The sequence below is a fragment of the Ischnura elegans genome, chromosome 10 (assembly GCF_921293095.1).
Source record: "Ischnura elegans chromosome 10, ioIscEleg1.1, whole genome shotgun sequence".
Taxonomy (NCBI): domain Eukaryota; kingdom Metazoa; phylum Arthropoda; class Insecta; order Odonata; family Coenagrionidae; genus Ischnura; species Ischnura elegans.
This window is the reverse complement of record NC_060255.1, coordinates 90,207,903-90,225,735: the sequence shown is the minus strand read 5'-3', so window position 1 is coordinate 90,225,735 and position 17,833 is coordinate 90,207,903. Positions and strand designations below refer to the sequence as shown.

The 17,833-nt window shown below is 36.6% G+C and overlaps 1 protein-coding gene across 1 annotated transcript in view; it reads right to left on the bottom strand.

Moving 5' to 3' along the window:
* Positions 1-16,381, bottom strand: part of LOC124167207 — an 88,540-nt gene extending 72,159 nt beyond the window's left edge. Inside the window, exons 1-3 of the mRNA XM_046545055.1 lie at positions 15,800-16,381; positions 12,165-12,442; positions 1,105-1,423 (exon numbers count right to left, since the gene is read on the bottom strand). Of these exons, the coding sequence (XP_046401011.1) occupies positions 1,105-1,423; positions 12,165-12,442; positions 15,800-16,036 (834 nt within the window). The 5' untranslated portion in view covers positions 16,037-16,381. The remainder of the gene's footprint in view (positions 1-1,104; positions 1,424-12,164; positions 12,443-15,799) is intronic.
* Positions 16,382-17,833: the final 1,452 nt, after the last annotated feature.

Here is a 17,833-nt window from a genome sequence, read left to right as displayed (position 1 = left end):
AACGCGATGGCGTTCTCTAGCGGGACAATTGAACACCCCTTTTGGGTATCCACTCTGGATCCGCCACTGACCGCAGATAAAAATCTTCAAGAGCATATAATTTGGAAAGAAAATACAGCTAGAATATTGAACTCCACTCATTTCATACGCGTAGCGATTCAACCCGATGGTTGGTTTGGATAGGTGAGGCAAGAGCGCAAACCGGACTAAGCCAGCGGGGCATTTTGAAAGAAAAATCTGCTATAATATTGGACTATAGCCCCCTTTTGGGTATCCGATCCTTTGGGTATCCCAGTCTTATGCACAGGTGATTTAATGTCTTAAATTCATAATAGTGGGGGTAGTTCCTTTCCCTAGACTACCTCGCACTTCTAGTATTTTATATTGGGAGTGTTCGAAGGCTTCACCTACAGAATCTTTGATTAACTGCAAAGTGCTCCAACTACTAGGCTACCACGTTCCCCTTCTGATTTAAAAATACATAAATACAATAATATATAAACTCTTAGGGCTATAAAAATCATTACTTCAATGCTATCCCCAATTACACTATCCACTTTGGGACTATAGCCCCCTTTTGGGTATCCGCTTTACGCTTGGTAAAATGGTACATAGTGTCGTCCGGATCCCCACTACTGCTGGGAGGTTACCCCTCAGGCTCACCATGCAATTGAACCACTCCTGGTCCCTATCCTGGATCCGCCACTGTCTGCGGTCACACATGCATATCCTAACATTCTTTTCACTACGCATTCCTGCTCGCAAAACCCGCAATACTGAAGCTCTACACCAGCCCAATTTCCGTCTGGCAATATCTCATAGATCCCTCTTTTTCCGCCTACCTTCTATTTTCAATTCAATCTCCAACACTTCTTCCTCTCTTGACATCATACCCTCCCGCACCAATTTTAATAACCAAGTGAAAAGTCTATCTTTTTGACACCGACCTTTTGTATGTATTGTATACGTTGAAAATGGTTGCTATTTATGATATTATTTTTGTACATGTTTATTAATTATATTTACATAATTTATTTTGTTTACAAACCCAATGTAAAGGCCATAGCGCTGTTTTTGGTGTGATATAAATAAATATCCGCTTACCGTGACGGGGTCCATGCTGCCCCTCTTCTTGGGGTCCCCTTTGGCCTCGGCCACGGCGCCCCACTTGCTGACGGCGTCGAGGGCCGCGGCGGCCGCGTTCGTTTCGGCTGCCTTGTCCGCCGCCTTCTTGCAGCACATGCACAGGTACTTGTCGCAGCACCCGCAGTAGCACGGGCCGAACAGCTTCTTGAACCACGTGTAGCAGCAACTGCCGCACCGGCCGCAGCACCCCTGCTTCTTGATGCCGTCCTCTGGGTCCTGCGGCTTCGCGCAACACCTGCAGCACACGCGCTTGAAGAAGCGAGTGAGGAAGGATGGCCTAGATGGACGTGCGATTTTCAAAGTGGAAGAAGCAGACACAAAAAATATGTTAGTAACTTATGGCATGGAGGCAAGGAAGCAGTAAGTGACAGCATTCGTGTTGGCAAGGATGAGAAACATGGAAATTACGTCTGCATACTATTTCTCAAGCCGCGTAAATAGTCTTGTGGCATTATGTGTCTTTTTAATTGTCTAATGCAGGGTTCTAGCGATTTGATCGATGGATTTTTCTTCCTCATAGGAAAACCCACTAAAATCGCTGACACATTAATGGCTTTGCCTGGTTTCGCTAATAGTAGGGCCCTCTTCGCTTCTATAGCGTTGAGGTGTCTTTCCCTCGTCCCATTCCTTCCGTCCCTTTCCTTTCCCAGAGGCGTCGACGGGCTCCTATCGCGGCGGCGCCTCTTTCCCTTTCTCCTACCTCTCCAGCCCCTCCCCGGGTGATCCGGCCTATAAGCCACGGGCTTGGTTCCCGGCCCCGGTGTGTTGTATCCTTCGAAGGGTTCGTCCAGAACCCTCATACTCTCTGTCTAATGCAGGGGTCTCCAATTTACTAGGCCACGAGGGCCACATTCCAAGTTCCGAATCGCCCCGCGGGCCGGATAGCAAATTTGCCGATGACTGAAGTATTCGATACCAACGTCTACTGAAGTATCCGGTGGCGTATTTATTATTTACGAACAGTTGAAGGCGACTTTGACGTGCACTACAGAGCTGCAATGCTCCTAGCGGCGTCTCACAGAGCTAAACGAGCGAGAATTGCGCGCTACTTGAAACGAGTGCGTGGGCCGGATGAAAGCACTCCGCGGGCCATATTTTGGAGACCCCTGGTCTAATGAAATTGTACATAGTGTTTTTTAATGTGCCTAACTTTTCGGGGGGGAAAATGGCGCTCAATAGGTGTGATTTCCACCAACCATTTATTTAAGCCCCCCATTGGGGAAAAACGAATTCCAATGTCTATTAAAATTGAACGGTAACTTGAACGTTACTGCAGAACACTGTTTTTGAAATATACAAACATCTGGAAAATATTTACGGATATCTCTCGGGGTGAGAAACATGTCAAAAATACTTATTGTTACTCGATGTGATTAGAATTTATTTACTGGGAAACTATTTACTCTATTTGATCATACTATTGTGATGGGGTGGTTCTTCCCCAAATTTTTTTTTTTTTTTTAAGGAAATGAAGGAATTTTTATTCACTCTTGTAATTTAAGGATTTAAACACATTACAATACATCAAAAATACATATCTCAAATATTAAAATATATGTTATACATTAAAAACATTCCCTTTGCAAATTCTTAACACGCTTTTCACTATATAACCAACACATATTCTGACTTATTGGGCAAGAAAAGATAAAAGAGAAAAACCCTGATATTACAATATTTTAGAACAAAAAAATATTTTTACAATTAGGAGACCTTCTGAGCCAAAACAGGCTCATCAGCAGGTTCTCCATAATTCATTTACAAGAAGTTAAAAACATCTAAAACAATGAAATAAACGATAAAAAACTTATGCCTTAAAATTAAAAATTAAAGTCCTCAAGTAGATAATTTAAAAGTTTACTTTTGACATCCGAATATGTGGTTAAACCATGCATTTCTTTAGGTAATTTGTTAAACAATTTAGGAAAACTAACCACCATTTTGTTTTCACCGTATTGATTGAAGCATTTGGGGATTTTATATTGGTATAGATTCCTCTTTTCCATTTTATGAAAATTGTCTTTCAGTGTTTTGTATTTATTGGAAAAATAATTATCTATTACTAAAATATAGGTTAGAAGTTTTTCGAGTGGTAGTATTCTTAGTGTTTTATAGAAATTATTTGTATCGTGAGAGTCTGAGTTAGCTGACAAATTATTATCATTTTTTTTGTGGTATGCAATCGCTTTGATGATCCGGTTTTGTGTACTGTATAGTTTTAATTTATGTACCCTACAGGTTTTACCCCAAATAGTAACGCCATATCTTAATATTGATTCAGCAGTTGCGAAATACAACATCTTTTTAACTTTAATATGCAAAAAATCTCTAATATGATACATTTGATAACTAACCTTTCGTAATTTACTACATATCTTCTCACAGTGTTCCCTAAATTTGAATGTCTGATCTATTATGATACCGAGATACGTATATTGTGTTACTTGTTCTAATTTGTTGCATTTACACACAGACTTGGTTATTTCAGTATGCAGGCATTTATAATAATGTATTGTTATGTGAATCTGTTGAACGTTAGCTGCATTAATGGCTATGGACATAACTTTGGACTTCTTCATGTTGATGGAGAGGTCATGGTCATGTGACCATTTTGTTAAGTTATTTACATCATTTTGCATGTAGGCAATGGCAGTATTTAAATCTCTATGAGCAGATATCAATACAACATCATCAGCATAAAGTAAAATATTACAATTTAAAATACATTTAAATATACTATTAATATACACAGTAAAAAGGATTGGTCCTAAAATAGAACCTTGAGGTACACCATATTCTACATTTCCTTGGTTTCCAATACAGTTTTTAAATTTCACCCTGATACTCCTCTGCAGGAGATAGCTTCTAAACCATTTCAGGATATACCCTCTAATTCCAATATCCTGCAGTATATGCAGCAATGTGGGCAAATTGACAGAGTCAAAAGCTTTTTTATAATCCACATATGTGACTACTACTTTATTATTCTTATCAAGGTTGGTATTTATTATGTCGGCAAAATTTTCAAGTGCATCTTTAGCTCCTCTACCTTCCACAAATCCATATTGGTAGTCTGAGATTATTTTATGTTTTTTCAAGAAATTTGTTAGATACTGTGCCACGTATTTCTCCATAATCTTATTGATAGTTGGTAGCAGGGAGATAGGTCTGTAATTCGTAAAATCTTTGTAGGATCCACCTTTATAAATAGGTCTAACCAATGCAATTTTTAGCCCATCAGGCACTATACCTTGGGTAATGCTTCTTTTTACAAGAGTAGTTATAATAGGAAGAAGTATAGGGTTTGCCTTGATATCTCTGATTCTTATTCTATCTTGACCAGGTCCCTTATTTTTAAGCTCTTTTATAATTTTTTTAATGATATCTTCTGTGGGTTCCGGTAAATAAATACTACATAAGTTATGGAAATGAATGTCATCATAAAATTTCTGTCCACAAGTACATTTAGTCTCTTCACTTCTTATTAAAAATTGTTTCAAAAACTTATTACATATTTCTTGCTCATTAAAATCATTAACTAAGTGGCTAAATATTGTATCATCATTACATCTGCTAATATTCCTACCTGTCATTCTATTAATTTCATTCCAAAGTGTCCTATTATCTTGTATATTTGATACCTTTGTATTCAAGTGATCAATTTTTGCTTTCCTAATATGTTTCACAGTTTTATTTCTTATGGTTTTATAATTTTCTTTGAGAAAATTATTTCTGGGGCTATTTTTCCATTTTTTAAAGGCCTTATCTCTTTCTAATATTAATTTGTAGATAGTTTCATTCATCTATTTATTTTCTTTCCTTCGCCCTATAGGCTTGAAGGTTACCTTTGATTTTTCATAAATGTCATTGAATATCAGACTATGTTTTGCAAACATAATATTTGGGTTGTTCTCCTCCACTACAGTGCTCCATTTATAATCATTTATTTGTAGGTCCACCCTACTATTGTCAATATATTCTATTTCCCTATGTCTATAATTTTTACAATCAGCTGACTGACCCAGACTTGTTTTTTTCTTTTGGTCTATGAAGGACACACCGATTAAGTAGTGATCTGAAAGTCGATGTCTTATCATAAAACTGTTAACTAAGTTAGAATGTCCATTAAAATGTATATGATCTATACATGATTGAACCAGATGACCGTCTTTGATCTCTTCCCTTGTATATGCATTAATTAATGACAGGTACCCATGTGACAAAAGAAGTTCTTTATATTTTACAGTATTTGCACAGTGCTTATTTTTAAGATTTATGTTTATGTCACCTATGATGATGGACTTCTTGTTTTTGGACATATTGACAATGTTTTCTAGCTCCTGTAGGAAATGCAAAACATTTTGATCAGGAGGCCTATATATAGCCATTATTTTTATAGTTTTACCTTTTATATTTAGGGTCCCTATAATTGATTCCGAATTTATCATCTTAAAGTTTTCATCAGTGAACTTAAAATCTTGTTTTATGTACAGTAGAATACCTCCACCTCTTCTACCTTCCCTTAGTGAGGAGTAGACATTAAAACCATTTATTTTGTATAAGAAAGTTTCATCAGTTGTGATGTTCACTTCTGTTAAAATGACCCCAGCAACTTCTTTTTTTATACATAGCTTTTCAAGTAAAACAAGGAAAGAATCCCAATTTTTTTTAATCGACCTTATGTTCAAATGAACTATGGTGAATTCCTCATCAGTAGTTTTCTTACATGGGACATCCAATACATTTTCATACGCTTCAAATTCAATACAAGGACTCTTGATATAGGAATAATCCATTACAGCTTTTGAATTTGTAATTACCCTTCAAAACAAAATAACCAGATAAGTTAAAGATTTAAAAATATTTTTTCATTTGTTATTCTGACAGCCTCTGAGAAGGATAAATCAGTATTATTTATAATCTAGGTATTTATATTAGAAATTTTTTTCAATTCCCTCTATTGTTGAGATTTTAAGAATCGTTGAATTTTCATCTTTTTTAACCAGTACCTTCCCATCTTTATACCATACATATTTATATCCATATTCTTTTGCTTTAACTTTCACATTCCATAACAAATTTTGATTGTACCATGTAAGCCTATCGTTTATGTATAACTGATGTCCATATTTTTCTTTGATAGTGTTTTCTCTTGTTAATTTTCTTTTGCCAATTACATTCTGTTTACATTTTCTAGAATTAAATTTCACTATGACTTTGTTAGGCTTTAGTGCATTCTTTCTGATAATAAATACTTCCTCTAAGTCACTTTCATTAATATTTTCTACCTGTAAGTCTCTGCATAATCCAATCACTTTGTCCCGGACTTCATTGTTTGTATTCTCAGTAGAGCATAAACCTACTATTTCCACATCACAGTCATACTGTTTCTGCTCTAGCGCATTTACCTTTTGCGAGAGAACTTCAATTATCTTGTTTTTATCTGTAATTTCCCTTCTTAATTCTACAATAACACCTTTTAATTCTTGTATAGTTTCGTTATTACTATTTACTGTATCTGTAATTGACTACGGAATCATTAATATTCCGCTTTTTTATTAAATTAGGAATGTCATCCGATTAGTTTTCTCTACAAGTCCCTTGTGGTGTGTTATCCGTTAGAGAGTAATTATGAGTACGTGAGTTATGGAGTTAAAACACAATGAACAACTGCTCACAACAATATGGATCGTATTAATGTTCAACACAATTAAGCTGATTTTCAACCTAATATGAAGGCTTAGAGTAGTTGAAATTCTCCATTGGCCAATTGAGATTTTTTAAAATATCTACGAAAGGATATTTTTATGGAATCAAGTAGTTACTTTGAATGCCTTTGTCGCGAAGATACCACCTTCATGAGAATTACCTAAGAAAAAAATAACGATTGGAGCAGAAGCCTTAATTTGGTAAAAAACTACTGTCTTTGATAAAAACTGATAATAGTGATTGTTTTGTTCCCAAGGGTTAACTCTAATTGCTTTGCGGCAGTTTTGAGTCCAAAGAATTGTAGTGGCTTTCATGTCCTGTTGTTTGAAAGTGGTCTCCGTCCAGCCGTACATCCGCAGACCCTCGGATAGTCTGTTCTGGAATTGCGCCATTGTGTGTGAGAAAGGGCTTCTTTCGTTATTAAACGAGTGATACCAATTTGGGCCTATTTTTTACGCTTATTAATGGAAACATGCTGGAATACAGTAAAAAAATTGCCCTTTCCATTCGTCGAAAAGGGCCAAAGGCAACATTTCCTGGTTGAAGCAATTTTTCCGTTGCAGATTTTTGCTCGTATTTGGCTGAAAATTACTAGCCTAAACTAAAGCTCACAACATTGGCGAAAAAGCAAGTAGTAACGCTCATTCTTATAGGATTTGTTAATCAGTGATACTAAGAGTGTCTTGAAACAACTGTCACGTCTTAGTCAGGGACTCATTTTGCTACTTTTTTCATTGCAAATTTGAATGTGCGTAAAAGGTTGCGTATCTACATGGATGTTGTGTTAAGAATTTCTAAATCGAGTGACCAGCTAACCAATAGTCATGAAGAGAAGAGTTGGACAGAGCTACATTAACTATCAATTGTGGTCAATGGTGAAGTTTATGACCTTCACCATGTAGTCTTTAAGAGTTAATCTGATTGTTAGTGGCCAAGTCAATACGAATTTTTTTGGTGGTATTTCTTGAAGTTTTAATGGTGAAATATTGTGAATCGGAACACCATTGTTAGAGAAATATTTATTTAGTATTCAAAACGGCTGGAATAGAATTCAAAACGCCAACTTATTTAACACCTAGACATCTGTTCTTCAAAGCTTTTGAAAACTGTTGGTATACCCATATTTGATTTCACACCTTTTAATTTTATTTATGAGTGGGACCACATTTAATTTCACTCAGCATAAATTGAAATCAGCATAATTTTTCATGCTTCAACCAAGTGGACTATAATTTATAAAATAAGGTATAAATTAATTCAAAATTGGATTATTGTGAAAAAAACTTTAATTCATAGTTAGTTGAAAGCTAAGTATTGAATCAAGATAATATCAATAATTTTTTAAATACGGGCGTTTGTAACAAATGCTGCCCATGTTTATTTTACTGACCTAAAACTGACGAAATATGTTCGCCCGCTTCCCATTAAGTAAACCATAATTGCTCCAATCATAACAACGCCAAGGAATTCAAAGCTAACTCTGTCCATATGCGACAACAAAAATAGTAGCATGCTATTTTATTGCTGGAAATGTTGCTTTTGTCGAGTACGTAATACATCACGTATTTAAAATTGCGCTTATCCGGGGACTAAACCAAATAAATATTAAAAAGCCTCCCACACGATAATTAGTAGCGTATAGCTCTGTTGACCTAAAAAGATGAGGCACTATCAGAGGATAATATCCTGTGAATTGAAATTATAGAGTATAAACTTAGTCTATTATTTATTTTTATTCTAATTTTGGCCGTGAATGGACCTGAATTGGGACCCGCAGTCTAAAGGAGGAAGTGGGAAATCATTGAAATGCTGAATATACACAATTTAGCAAATTACTTTATTCATTCCAAATATTAAATTATATATCCCTTTCATTATTTGGGGGAAACTCGGAAAATAATTGGTCAATTATATGTATCGTAAATGAGGTAGGTTTTTTTTGTCACATGCTTTGACTGGGTCGCACTGTTTTCCATCCCTTTTGGAAAATGTTATTTTTTCACTCAATGATGATATTTATGCATGATTATAATCGGTAATATGCTTTATAATTTATGATCATTTGGTTGTATTTCATTCTGAACATTTTCCATGATTGCTTTGGAATTAATTTGGTCGTCGAAATATGAGAAAGTCAATTTTTATCTTTTAAATTGAAATTCATAAATCAGCATAAAGAATGGGAATGGTGTAATTTTATGATCGTTCTACTTTAAATCTTCAGCCTCTGATAAATGTTTTTACGATATTGAATATGGGTTTCTTCGTCGATTTTTTTAAAGTGTTGCATACTCCTTTTTTTGTATGTTAAAGTTTTGCATATTTTTTCCCAATATTCAGCCTAAACTTCATCCTTTGTTTGTAATTTGCCGAATAATACAGGGTTTTTGGGCTGAGACCTCTTCTATTATAAGATCGATTTCATCGTTATCGTTCATCTCACAACACAATATACTAAAAATAAAAACAACAATAAATAGAATACATGAAAAATAAAAAACTTAAAATATAATAAAACATACAATTTTACGAATTTTTAAGACGCTATTATCTGATTATGAATTCCGCTATGAACCTATGATTTGGAAATGTAGACATATTATAATAACGTTCCTTTTGGTCCACTTATGACTAGGTTAGTGTTTCATTATCATTAAGACATTAAAATATCGTGACGATAACGTGTTTTCATGTGGATTGGTTAGCAATATGTGGTTGCCAGTGGCCATCGATATCACAATATTATCCGGAGTAGTCGGAACTACATTCCTAATTTATTACAAAGGTTTATCATGGAAGAAAGTTGCGGTTTTGAACATACTTTAAATAAAAACAGAATTAATTACAGTTTGGTTTTTCGAATTTGTCGTCGCAAACAGTTTTTGTACATAATTAATAAATTTCTAGATGTGCCCCGTTGTGTATGTCACTCAACAAGAAAGAAATGCGTCGTCGACATTTCCTACTTCTAGCGAAAGGCGCCAAGGGGACCGCGGCTTAACGTCCCATCCGACGGGCGGAGTGCTGCACTTAAAGTACCCTCCTCAAGGCACTCAAGTAGGGATCGGGCAGCCTCTGAAAAATCTCTGCCACCCTATCTTATTAGGTTTTCTTGCTATGATTGATGGAGTAACTTCAAGATTTCATTTTTATGTCCTGATGTGTTAGTTGTGCCTTATTCCATTTGGGAATATTTGATATATTTTGTAAAAGTTTATTTTGTGAGCTCTTTTGTATGCTGTAGCCATCGTATTTTCTTAATGGGCAATTGTCCAAGCACACTAGAAATATTATTATTATTATCTTCCTATGGAACTTTGAAGCCGCACCATTCTTTTATGATAACCCTGTACTATGACATTGCGTCAAAATAATCTATATACTGTTGGCCAGTGATGATAACAAACGGGTCGTGTGGTTTAATAAGGGCTTTCGCTCTTCACCCTTGTTCCCTATATTTGTCAAACTGAAGATACATACTACCTATGATGCACTTATACGTTTATCTTCAAAGTGCTAAGGTTATTCTACCTTCGTAGTGATAGTAGCACATAAGTCTTGGATTGGCCCCATTCATACTATCTACGAATAAATATTTCACGTGTATTTCCCAAACTATATGTTAATTTTTATAAACGAAGCGTTCTTTACTTAGGGCCAAAATTTTACAACTGCTTGAACGATACAATCAAAGAGAGTAACAGCATATATACGCTGCTCAAATATGTGAAACTTTTGCTATTTACAAACAAAAATATCAGTCAAGTATAAGGGGAATTTTACTTAGAAGTATTTACTAACCATGTTCATTGTTTTCATTTTGTTTAATTTAATTACGATTCCATTGTTTTCATATACTCTATCGCTTATTATAAATCACTGTTTTATGTTATTAATGTATCAAATTACTAGTTATGTATCTAAAAGACTTTTTGTTATTCTAATATACAGTGTTGCGATTTTTTTTAAGATGATCCCACCAACCTGGAAAAGCCTCAGGGGTCACCTATAGGTCTAACTTGGTTTTGTATCCATGTGATATTTTAAAATGTTCAAGGATCAATAAAATATATATTATTAATTGGAAATAAAGGAGTAAAACTTTGTCAGTTCACTATTATATTAATATGGGGGCGGCCCGGGTTTCGTTACGTAGTTAGGTCTTCAGGTTAACTACGTTAACTACGTCTTAACCACGTTACGAAACCCGGGTCGTGCCCATATTAATACAATAGTGAACCTGACAAAGTTTTACTCCTATATTTCCAGTATGGAGAGGTTTCACGAAGTCAAGCCTGAAATTATTGTTGGTATATATATGAGTGGGTTGGAAGCCACGGGGTACAAGTGATTTCTCTTTTCTATACAGCGTTAGGTACAGAAATTAGATATAGAAAACAAACAACATCAATAAGATACTTTGTAGTGCATTTAATTTTCCACTCGATGGCAGCACAGAACAGAGACTCACTACTTTCCTTTTGCAACCAGGTTTTTGTGTATTTATTCTAACAATTAACTTTACCTAACTTTTTTGAGAAAAAAATCACTTGTACCCCTTGGCTTACTACCCACTCATATATATATATATATGTGAATGCAATTTCAATGTTAATTTCTATGTGTTACCATGTGCATTGTTGTTTTGCTGATTTTTTAAAATGTTACTTTCAGCGTAAAATATTAGTGTGAATCTTTACAACGGAGAATTCATGTTCTTTTAAGATTGAAGTAACAAATTAATTTCCGTCCGGCCTGAAAATCAACCCAGTACAACAGTTATCAGTTATATATTATTAATATTTGATATCTGGTGATTTTTCCGGGTATTGTTCCGCGTTTATCCATTTTGTCGGACAATATTTCGCCAACGTTCCAGTTGGCTCAGCGGTGGCGGTACACCAATGGAGTGGACCGACACACAATATTGAATTTGACAACGCCTCTCTTTTGAACAAAGAAGGCCGCTATTACCCGAGAATAATCAGGGGGGCAATTGAAATCGCCAAAACGACAAAGAACTTCAACCGTGAAGACGGCTACAATCTCGCCAGCGCGTGGAAAAGGGTCTTCAAAGATCCTGACCAATCAGGGCACACCTCCACAAAAAAGGCGGCAAACGGGGTGTATATAAGATGAACAACTTTCTGCATCGACACTTCAGTGGACCTGAGGAAGCCAGCTGGAACGTTGGCGAAGTATTGTCCGACAAAATGGATAAACGCGGAAGAATACCCGGAAAAATCACCAGATATCATCATAATCTCCGCGGAAGCCTATTTGGAAACATTATTAATATTTGTCCTTACCTGGGCGGCCCTTCCTCCTGCGCCTTGACCCACGAGGGTTTGTTGGCGATGTTCATTGGTCCCCCGATGACCGACACGGGCGCCACTCCCTTCTTGCGCTTCTTCTTGAAGCACACGTTCCACCACCATCGGTCTCGCTTCTCGTCTCGGCACCCGATGGCCGTGAGACACGTGACGAGCTTGGCGTGCACCCCACCCGGCTTCTTCTCCTCCTTGTAGGGCGGGGACTGCGGGATGCCGAACTTGCCGATCATCGCGTTGCTAGGATGTTGACCAACCTTAAATCACAGAAATAGTTATTATTAGAGATACGTGAAAATCGCACTTTCATTTTTATTTTATCGCACTTTCGATAACAGTTTATCGCATTTTGTAGCGTCAATTTTTTATTTTCATAATGAGGTAGATGACGATAAAATGTAGTGAAACACAGTTATATGTCAAAATACAGAATATTTTAAATAATTATGTTGTGGAACAATAATAAATTGAGGACTAAGACACATAGTGGAGGAGGTGTAGCTTGCACGCGCCCACTTGTAGTTCGCGGCCACGTAGAGGCCCAACCAGCTAGCAGCTGGCCAGTCGCTCACATGCTTTAAGCGGTGAGTGTCGGCGGAGCATTTAAACTGCGCTCGGCACAAAATGTACGAATTTTGCCGTCGAAAAGGAAAATTTGCGTAAAAATATCATAAAAGTCCAGACATCGCATCTATGTCGCGTTTATTTGCGCTCGTCGCATCTATATCGCATTTGCGATTTTCACGCATCTCTAGTTATTATTGTTATTTCAAAATGAGTGCTAGCGGTTTACAACCTGAAGGCCTGAGCGTACAATTTTAAAGATTGAAAGCTTGGAGGGAGAATGTATGGTAGAGGACGTTAAAATATTCTTCCTTAAAATGAAATTTCTTATCTGGTAAGTTTTGTTCGATTTGGCATAGTTAAAACAACATTCCAGCAGCGAAATAATATATTGATCCATATAGACACTTCCTTGACGCTCAGAATAAAAGTGGTGCATTGCTGCGTAATCCACGTTTTAATGTATGATGTGGCAACTTGGACGATAAACAAAACATCAATGAAAATACTGGAATATACTGAAATGTACGATAGTTCTTAAGACGGCTTCTCAAAATTACGTGGATCATGAGAGTTTCACTTACTGAGGTTCTGCGAAGAACCGCTCTCTGAGAAGTTAATTATGCAGTCATTATGTCCATATAAATGTCTACTAGCAGTTAATTGAGACTTTCAACTAGCTATGGAGTAGATTTGCTCATAATGGTGGACATTGACAATACATTAATGGTTAGAAAATTAACTCGTCAAGGCCCTTTGCCATATTCGACTACCATTGCAAATTTAAGCGATTTGAGTAGAAAAATGGATAACTTCATTTCTATTCGAGTACTGGTATGTAGTAAACTGCAATTTACTAGCTTTTAAAGTGGACCATTTTTTCTTGATAGAATTTTCTGTATGGAGAAACTTCTTTTTTTCCAGCCATGATCATAATGCCAAACACATTGGTTAATTTTCTTGCCTACAATATTTTGCAAATGCCCATAATTATGTGCACATTTACTCTACAGCTATTTGAAAACCCCTGATTACTGCGTGTAGCCATTTAATTGGGCGTAATGACTGAAGAGTCTAGGTTGGTAATGTTATTGATAAAAATATAGGAATTTGGTCGTCAGCAAAAATTATTCTTGCTCAGGAAAAATCTTAATGCTTTCTCTTAACTATCCTTAAATCACAAAATTCTAAAATGCTAAATAAAAAGATCCCTTACTACTTTTTACTAAAAAAATTCGTCCCTAATTATTTCAACGGTAATTTATTTGAAAATATGTTAATGATGTTTATACCGAGATAAAGATTATTGAATTTTAAATTTTAATTCTCATATGTTTAGTATTTAAAAAGTTTTTTTTAAAGCTAGTTGTAAATAATGATGGCCAATTGAAGTGTTTGAGGCTTTTCCCGTGGATTCTACATCTACATATACATCTACGCAATACCCCGCAAGCCGCCTAAAAGGCGTGTGGCTGAGGGTGTTAGGGCACCAGCCGTTTACAGCTAAAAAAAATGAAGTGCTCTAACGAAGTTGGGACTAGCGTTTATTAAAGTCCTTTATGGTCCGGGGGAAAAACGAATTCCCATATCTATTCGTTCGGCAAAACATCTCTCTTAATTTATCGCTTCTATCGGACCTGGAAATATAGTGTGGCTCAAATATTATGTTCTCTGTGTCGCTCCTAAAGATACCCATTCTCAATTGTTCAAGCAATCTAATTGTAAGCCTAGCGCACAGCCTCCGAGTCGCCAGCGGCTCCCAGCCTAATTCGCTTAACATCTGGGTTACACACGCCCGTAGCAGTTTTTGACGAAACGCGCTGCCTAATGCTCTTGAAGATCTCTCGAGTAACTTACCGGGACAGTTGATCCATCTCCTCCTGCTTTTCGACAACTAAATGTGTCGTCATTCTCAGGGGCAGGGGCGCAGCTTGGAATTAAGGCTGGGGGGGATTAGGTGCAACTAATACCGGGGTGTATGGGGGTATGGAATACCCACCAGGATAAGCGGTATGAGCGAGATTAATAAATTGCGGAATTTTAAGATGAATGGTTCAAAGTGGTGAGTTTTACGACTTTCTGAGGGATATTTTATTGATCTTTATACAATTCAATAAGTAATATCAATCCAAAAAGTAAAATGGATTAAACCTAAAAATTTCTCTGAGCTCTGGGGGGAGGGTTTATCCCCCAAAACCCTCCCCCCTCGCTGCGCCACTGCTCAGGGGTGTCGTCACGACAGCACAGATAGTTGCCCAAACGTCAGAGAAGATCGATCAACTCATCCGTAAAGTTACCCGAGAGACCTTCATGAGCATGAAGTTTAATATGGGGTAGTTTCCGTCACCAAAGAAAACGAAAGGCATTGATTGCGATTCCTTACCCACCATTAGTGTATTCAAAATATACAAATTATTTGGTTTTAGTAATCCCAGTTCAGACGAATGTCAATATTAATCTCATTTGAAAAAGGCCTGATTGGCGCCCATACGATGCCACTCCACGTGACGTCACAAGGACCGAGTTGCTATATGAGTAGTCAGGAATTTTACATCGTCTGAGATTACCAATGCATACATGAGGCACAGAGCTCAGGGAAACATCTCTTAATAATCACTTATTACAATTGCCTATGGTCGGAAAGTTTCCTTCGTTTGATTGGGTATTAATAATCCTTATTTAAACCAAGTGCCACTTGCTAGCAGGGTACTCGGCTAACTGCTTGCAGCCTGGATCGTTGTGACGCTCATAGCCTCGCACCAAGGTGGCCTCACACGGCGGAAACCGGAACGAGAATGACGGCACACGAGCTTTTCCCAGCCTTCATGCCCAGCTATCGCCTTTTCGCGAGCTTGAAAATTTTCACTTTTCGTACATACGCACTCCAGGAGTAATAATCTATTGATTTAGGCAACAAAAAAATAGGAAAACCACCCTATTGTTGTTTTGGGAATGTGGCAGAGATCAGCTTCCAGCAGATTTTGATCTGAGGTACCTATGTGAGAATGAAACAGCGCTATACAAGAAATAAAAGGGTCGTGACGTCAAACCTTGTAGTTTTGCGGGCAGCACAGTCTGACGGTCGAGTGCATGAAGGGTGGCAGCGTGACCATGGGGCAGCAGGGTAGGCGGGGGGAGGGGTCCGGCTTGGGGGCGCTCAGATCCTGCGCCCCGTACTCCACCGACTTGATGGACTTGATCGACTTGGACGACTTGGCTGAGCCTTGATTCCTCGACGCCGGTGCGGCCAACGTAGACATGCTGCGGAGAGAAGCCGTAGAGATCATTAAAACTGTTAACCTCTTATCCGAACGCGAAATTTTGGAGATTACGGAGATCAAAGAAAGAGATGAAGTGAGAAAGTATAGATATCACTCCCGCGGTCATAAAGGACCAGCTGGGAATGATCGTGCATATACAGTACGTAGTTGATGAAAATTCTACCGCATAAGGCTGCTTTCAACCATTAAATTTCCACAAACGAAACTGTAAATTGGTTATTGTTTCAAAATTTTCAGTTTCTATTCCATTATTTTTTAACGTCCGCATATTTTAGCCTGTTAATATTGAAGGTATTTCATCGGCGAGACTTTTATTGAATGTATTTCAATGAGGAAAGCCTTTCTACTTCTATGAATGTGTTTTTAGAGCGACGCGTTCCTCAAAATTGCGGTAACTCTGGTTGGCCAGACTTTATTAACTTTTTGATTGGCGTTTGATCAAATATTAAATATAAGCGGATTTATAATTGAAGTTTTAATTATTATTTTTGGGTTATAAGTTTCTTTGTTAATATAGCTCATATTTTTATCATTAGATAATCACTGCAATACTAAACATGAGGTGCACTTCGCTGAAAAAGTTAAAATTATAGATGTAGTTTTCTTTTTTAAGTTTTTATTGATGTATTGAAAGACAAGGCGTTAGTTAAATTGATATTTGCATGAGTTAGTTCTCATCACAATTGAAAATAAGTAGAGGTTCAAGAAAATATAAAAATTGATGATTGACTGTCGAAAACCCAAGTTAGTCCTGCCTACTTAAACTATTGCAAGTCAATAACATTCTCCTTTTTCGGAATGAATTGAGGTTTTAATGTGCAAAAGCAGCCCTATTTTCTACAATTTATCCTAGAGTATTAGAGTAGGTTAAATAAAAAAATTGAAATTTGAGTCATTCCATAGTAGTGTTTAACGAATTAAAATACGATAGATATGGAGTCAATTCTAAGATTTTTTAAGCATTTAATATACATATATTTATGGAATAGATTACTCAAGAGGAAGCATCTAGGTAAATAGCCATGCTCATTACATAAAAATTTGGTTTTAAACATCTAAAACAGCCCAGAAATTATGAGACAATCTCCTTTACATAATGAAAAAAATCAGCCACAACGATCCCGTGCATAAAATAGATCGTTCATTGGAGTTGAATCAATCGCAAACATTACATATTCGATCAGCAATACTACCAATATTATGATAAATTGAGTATTAGTTTCCAGAGCAATGCTACAAGTACATACATCAACATCAGTACACTAGTCAAATACCAATTCAGCACAAAAGAATACCAATGATACCAAGATTACCAATTCTAAAAGTATTAATACAGGCATTGAAGACATAAATACCAGTGCCAGTTGTAATATGTCAACTTTATCAAGTAATACACCATTTCTACAAATGAGATAAGTCTACCAGCATTAATACCAATCTACTAGAATAAATACCGATGCTATCATTATCACTACCAATCCAAATAGCATGATTACCCACACTACGAATTGGAATGAATCATATCTACCATTCATCAAAATTCTACGAATTTCACGTGAGGTAACAAGGTTTAGGAGGAGAAGTCAAGGAGTTAAGAGTAATAGATATGTAGAATTTTTTCTCGAACCATGTAAATGTCTTCATGCTGGCCTGGCTGCAGTTGAGGTCAGATCATCCTTGGCCGCTGTTGAGCGAAATTGAGCGATCATAAAAAACATTACTCGTCACATCGGTCGTGTTAAGTAATTGCTTTCAATTTTATCGTCTTATGGAAGAGTACTATTCAGAAAAATTAAATTTTAT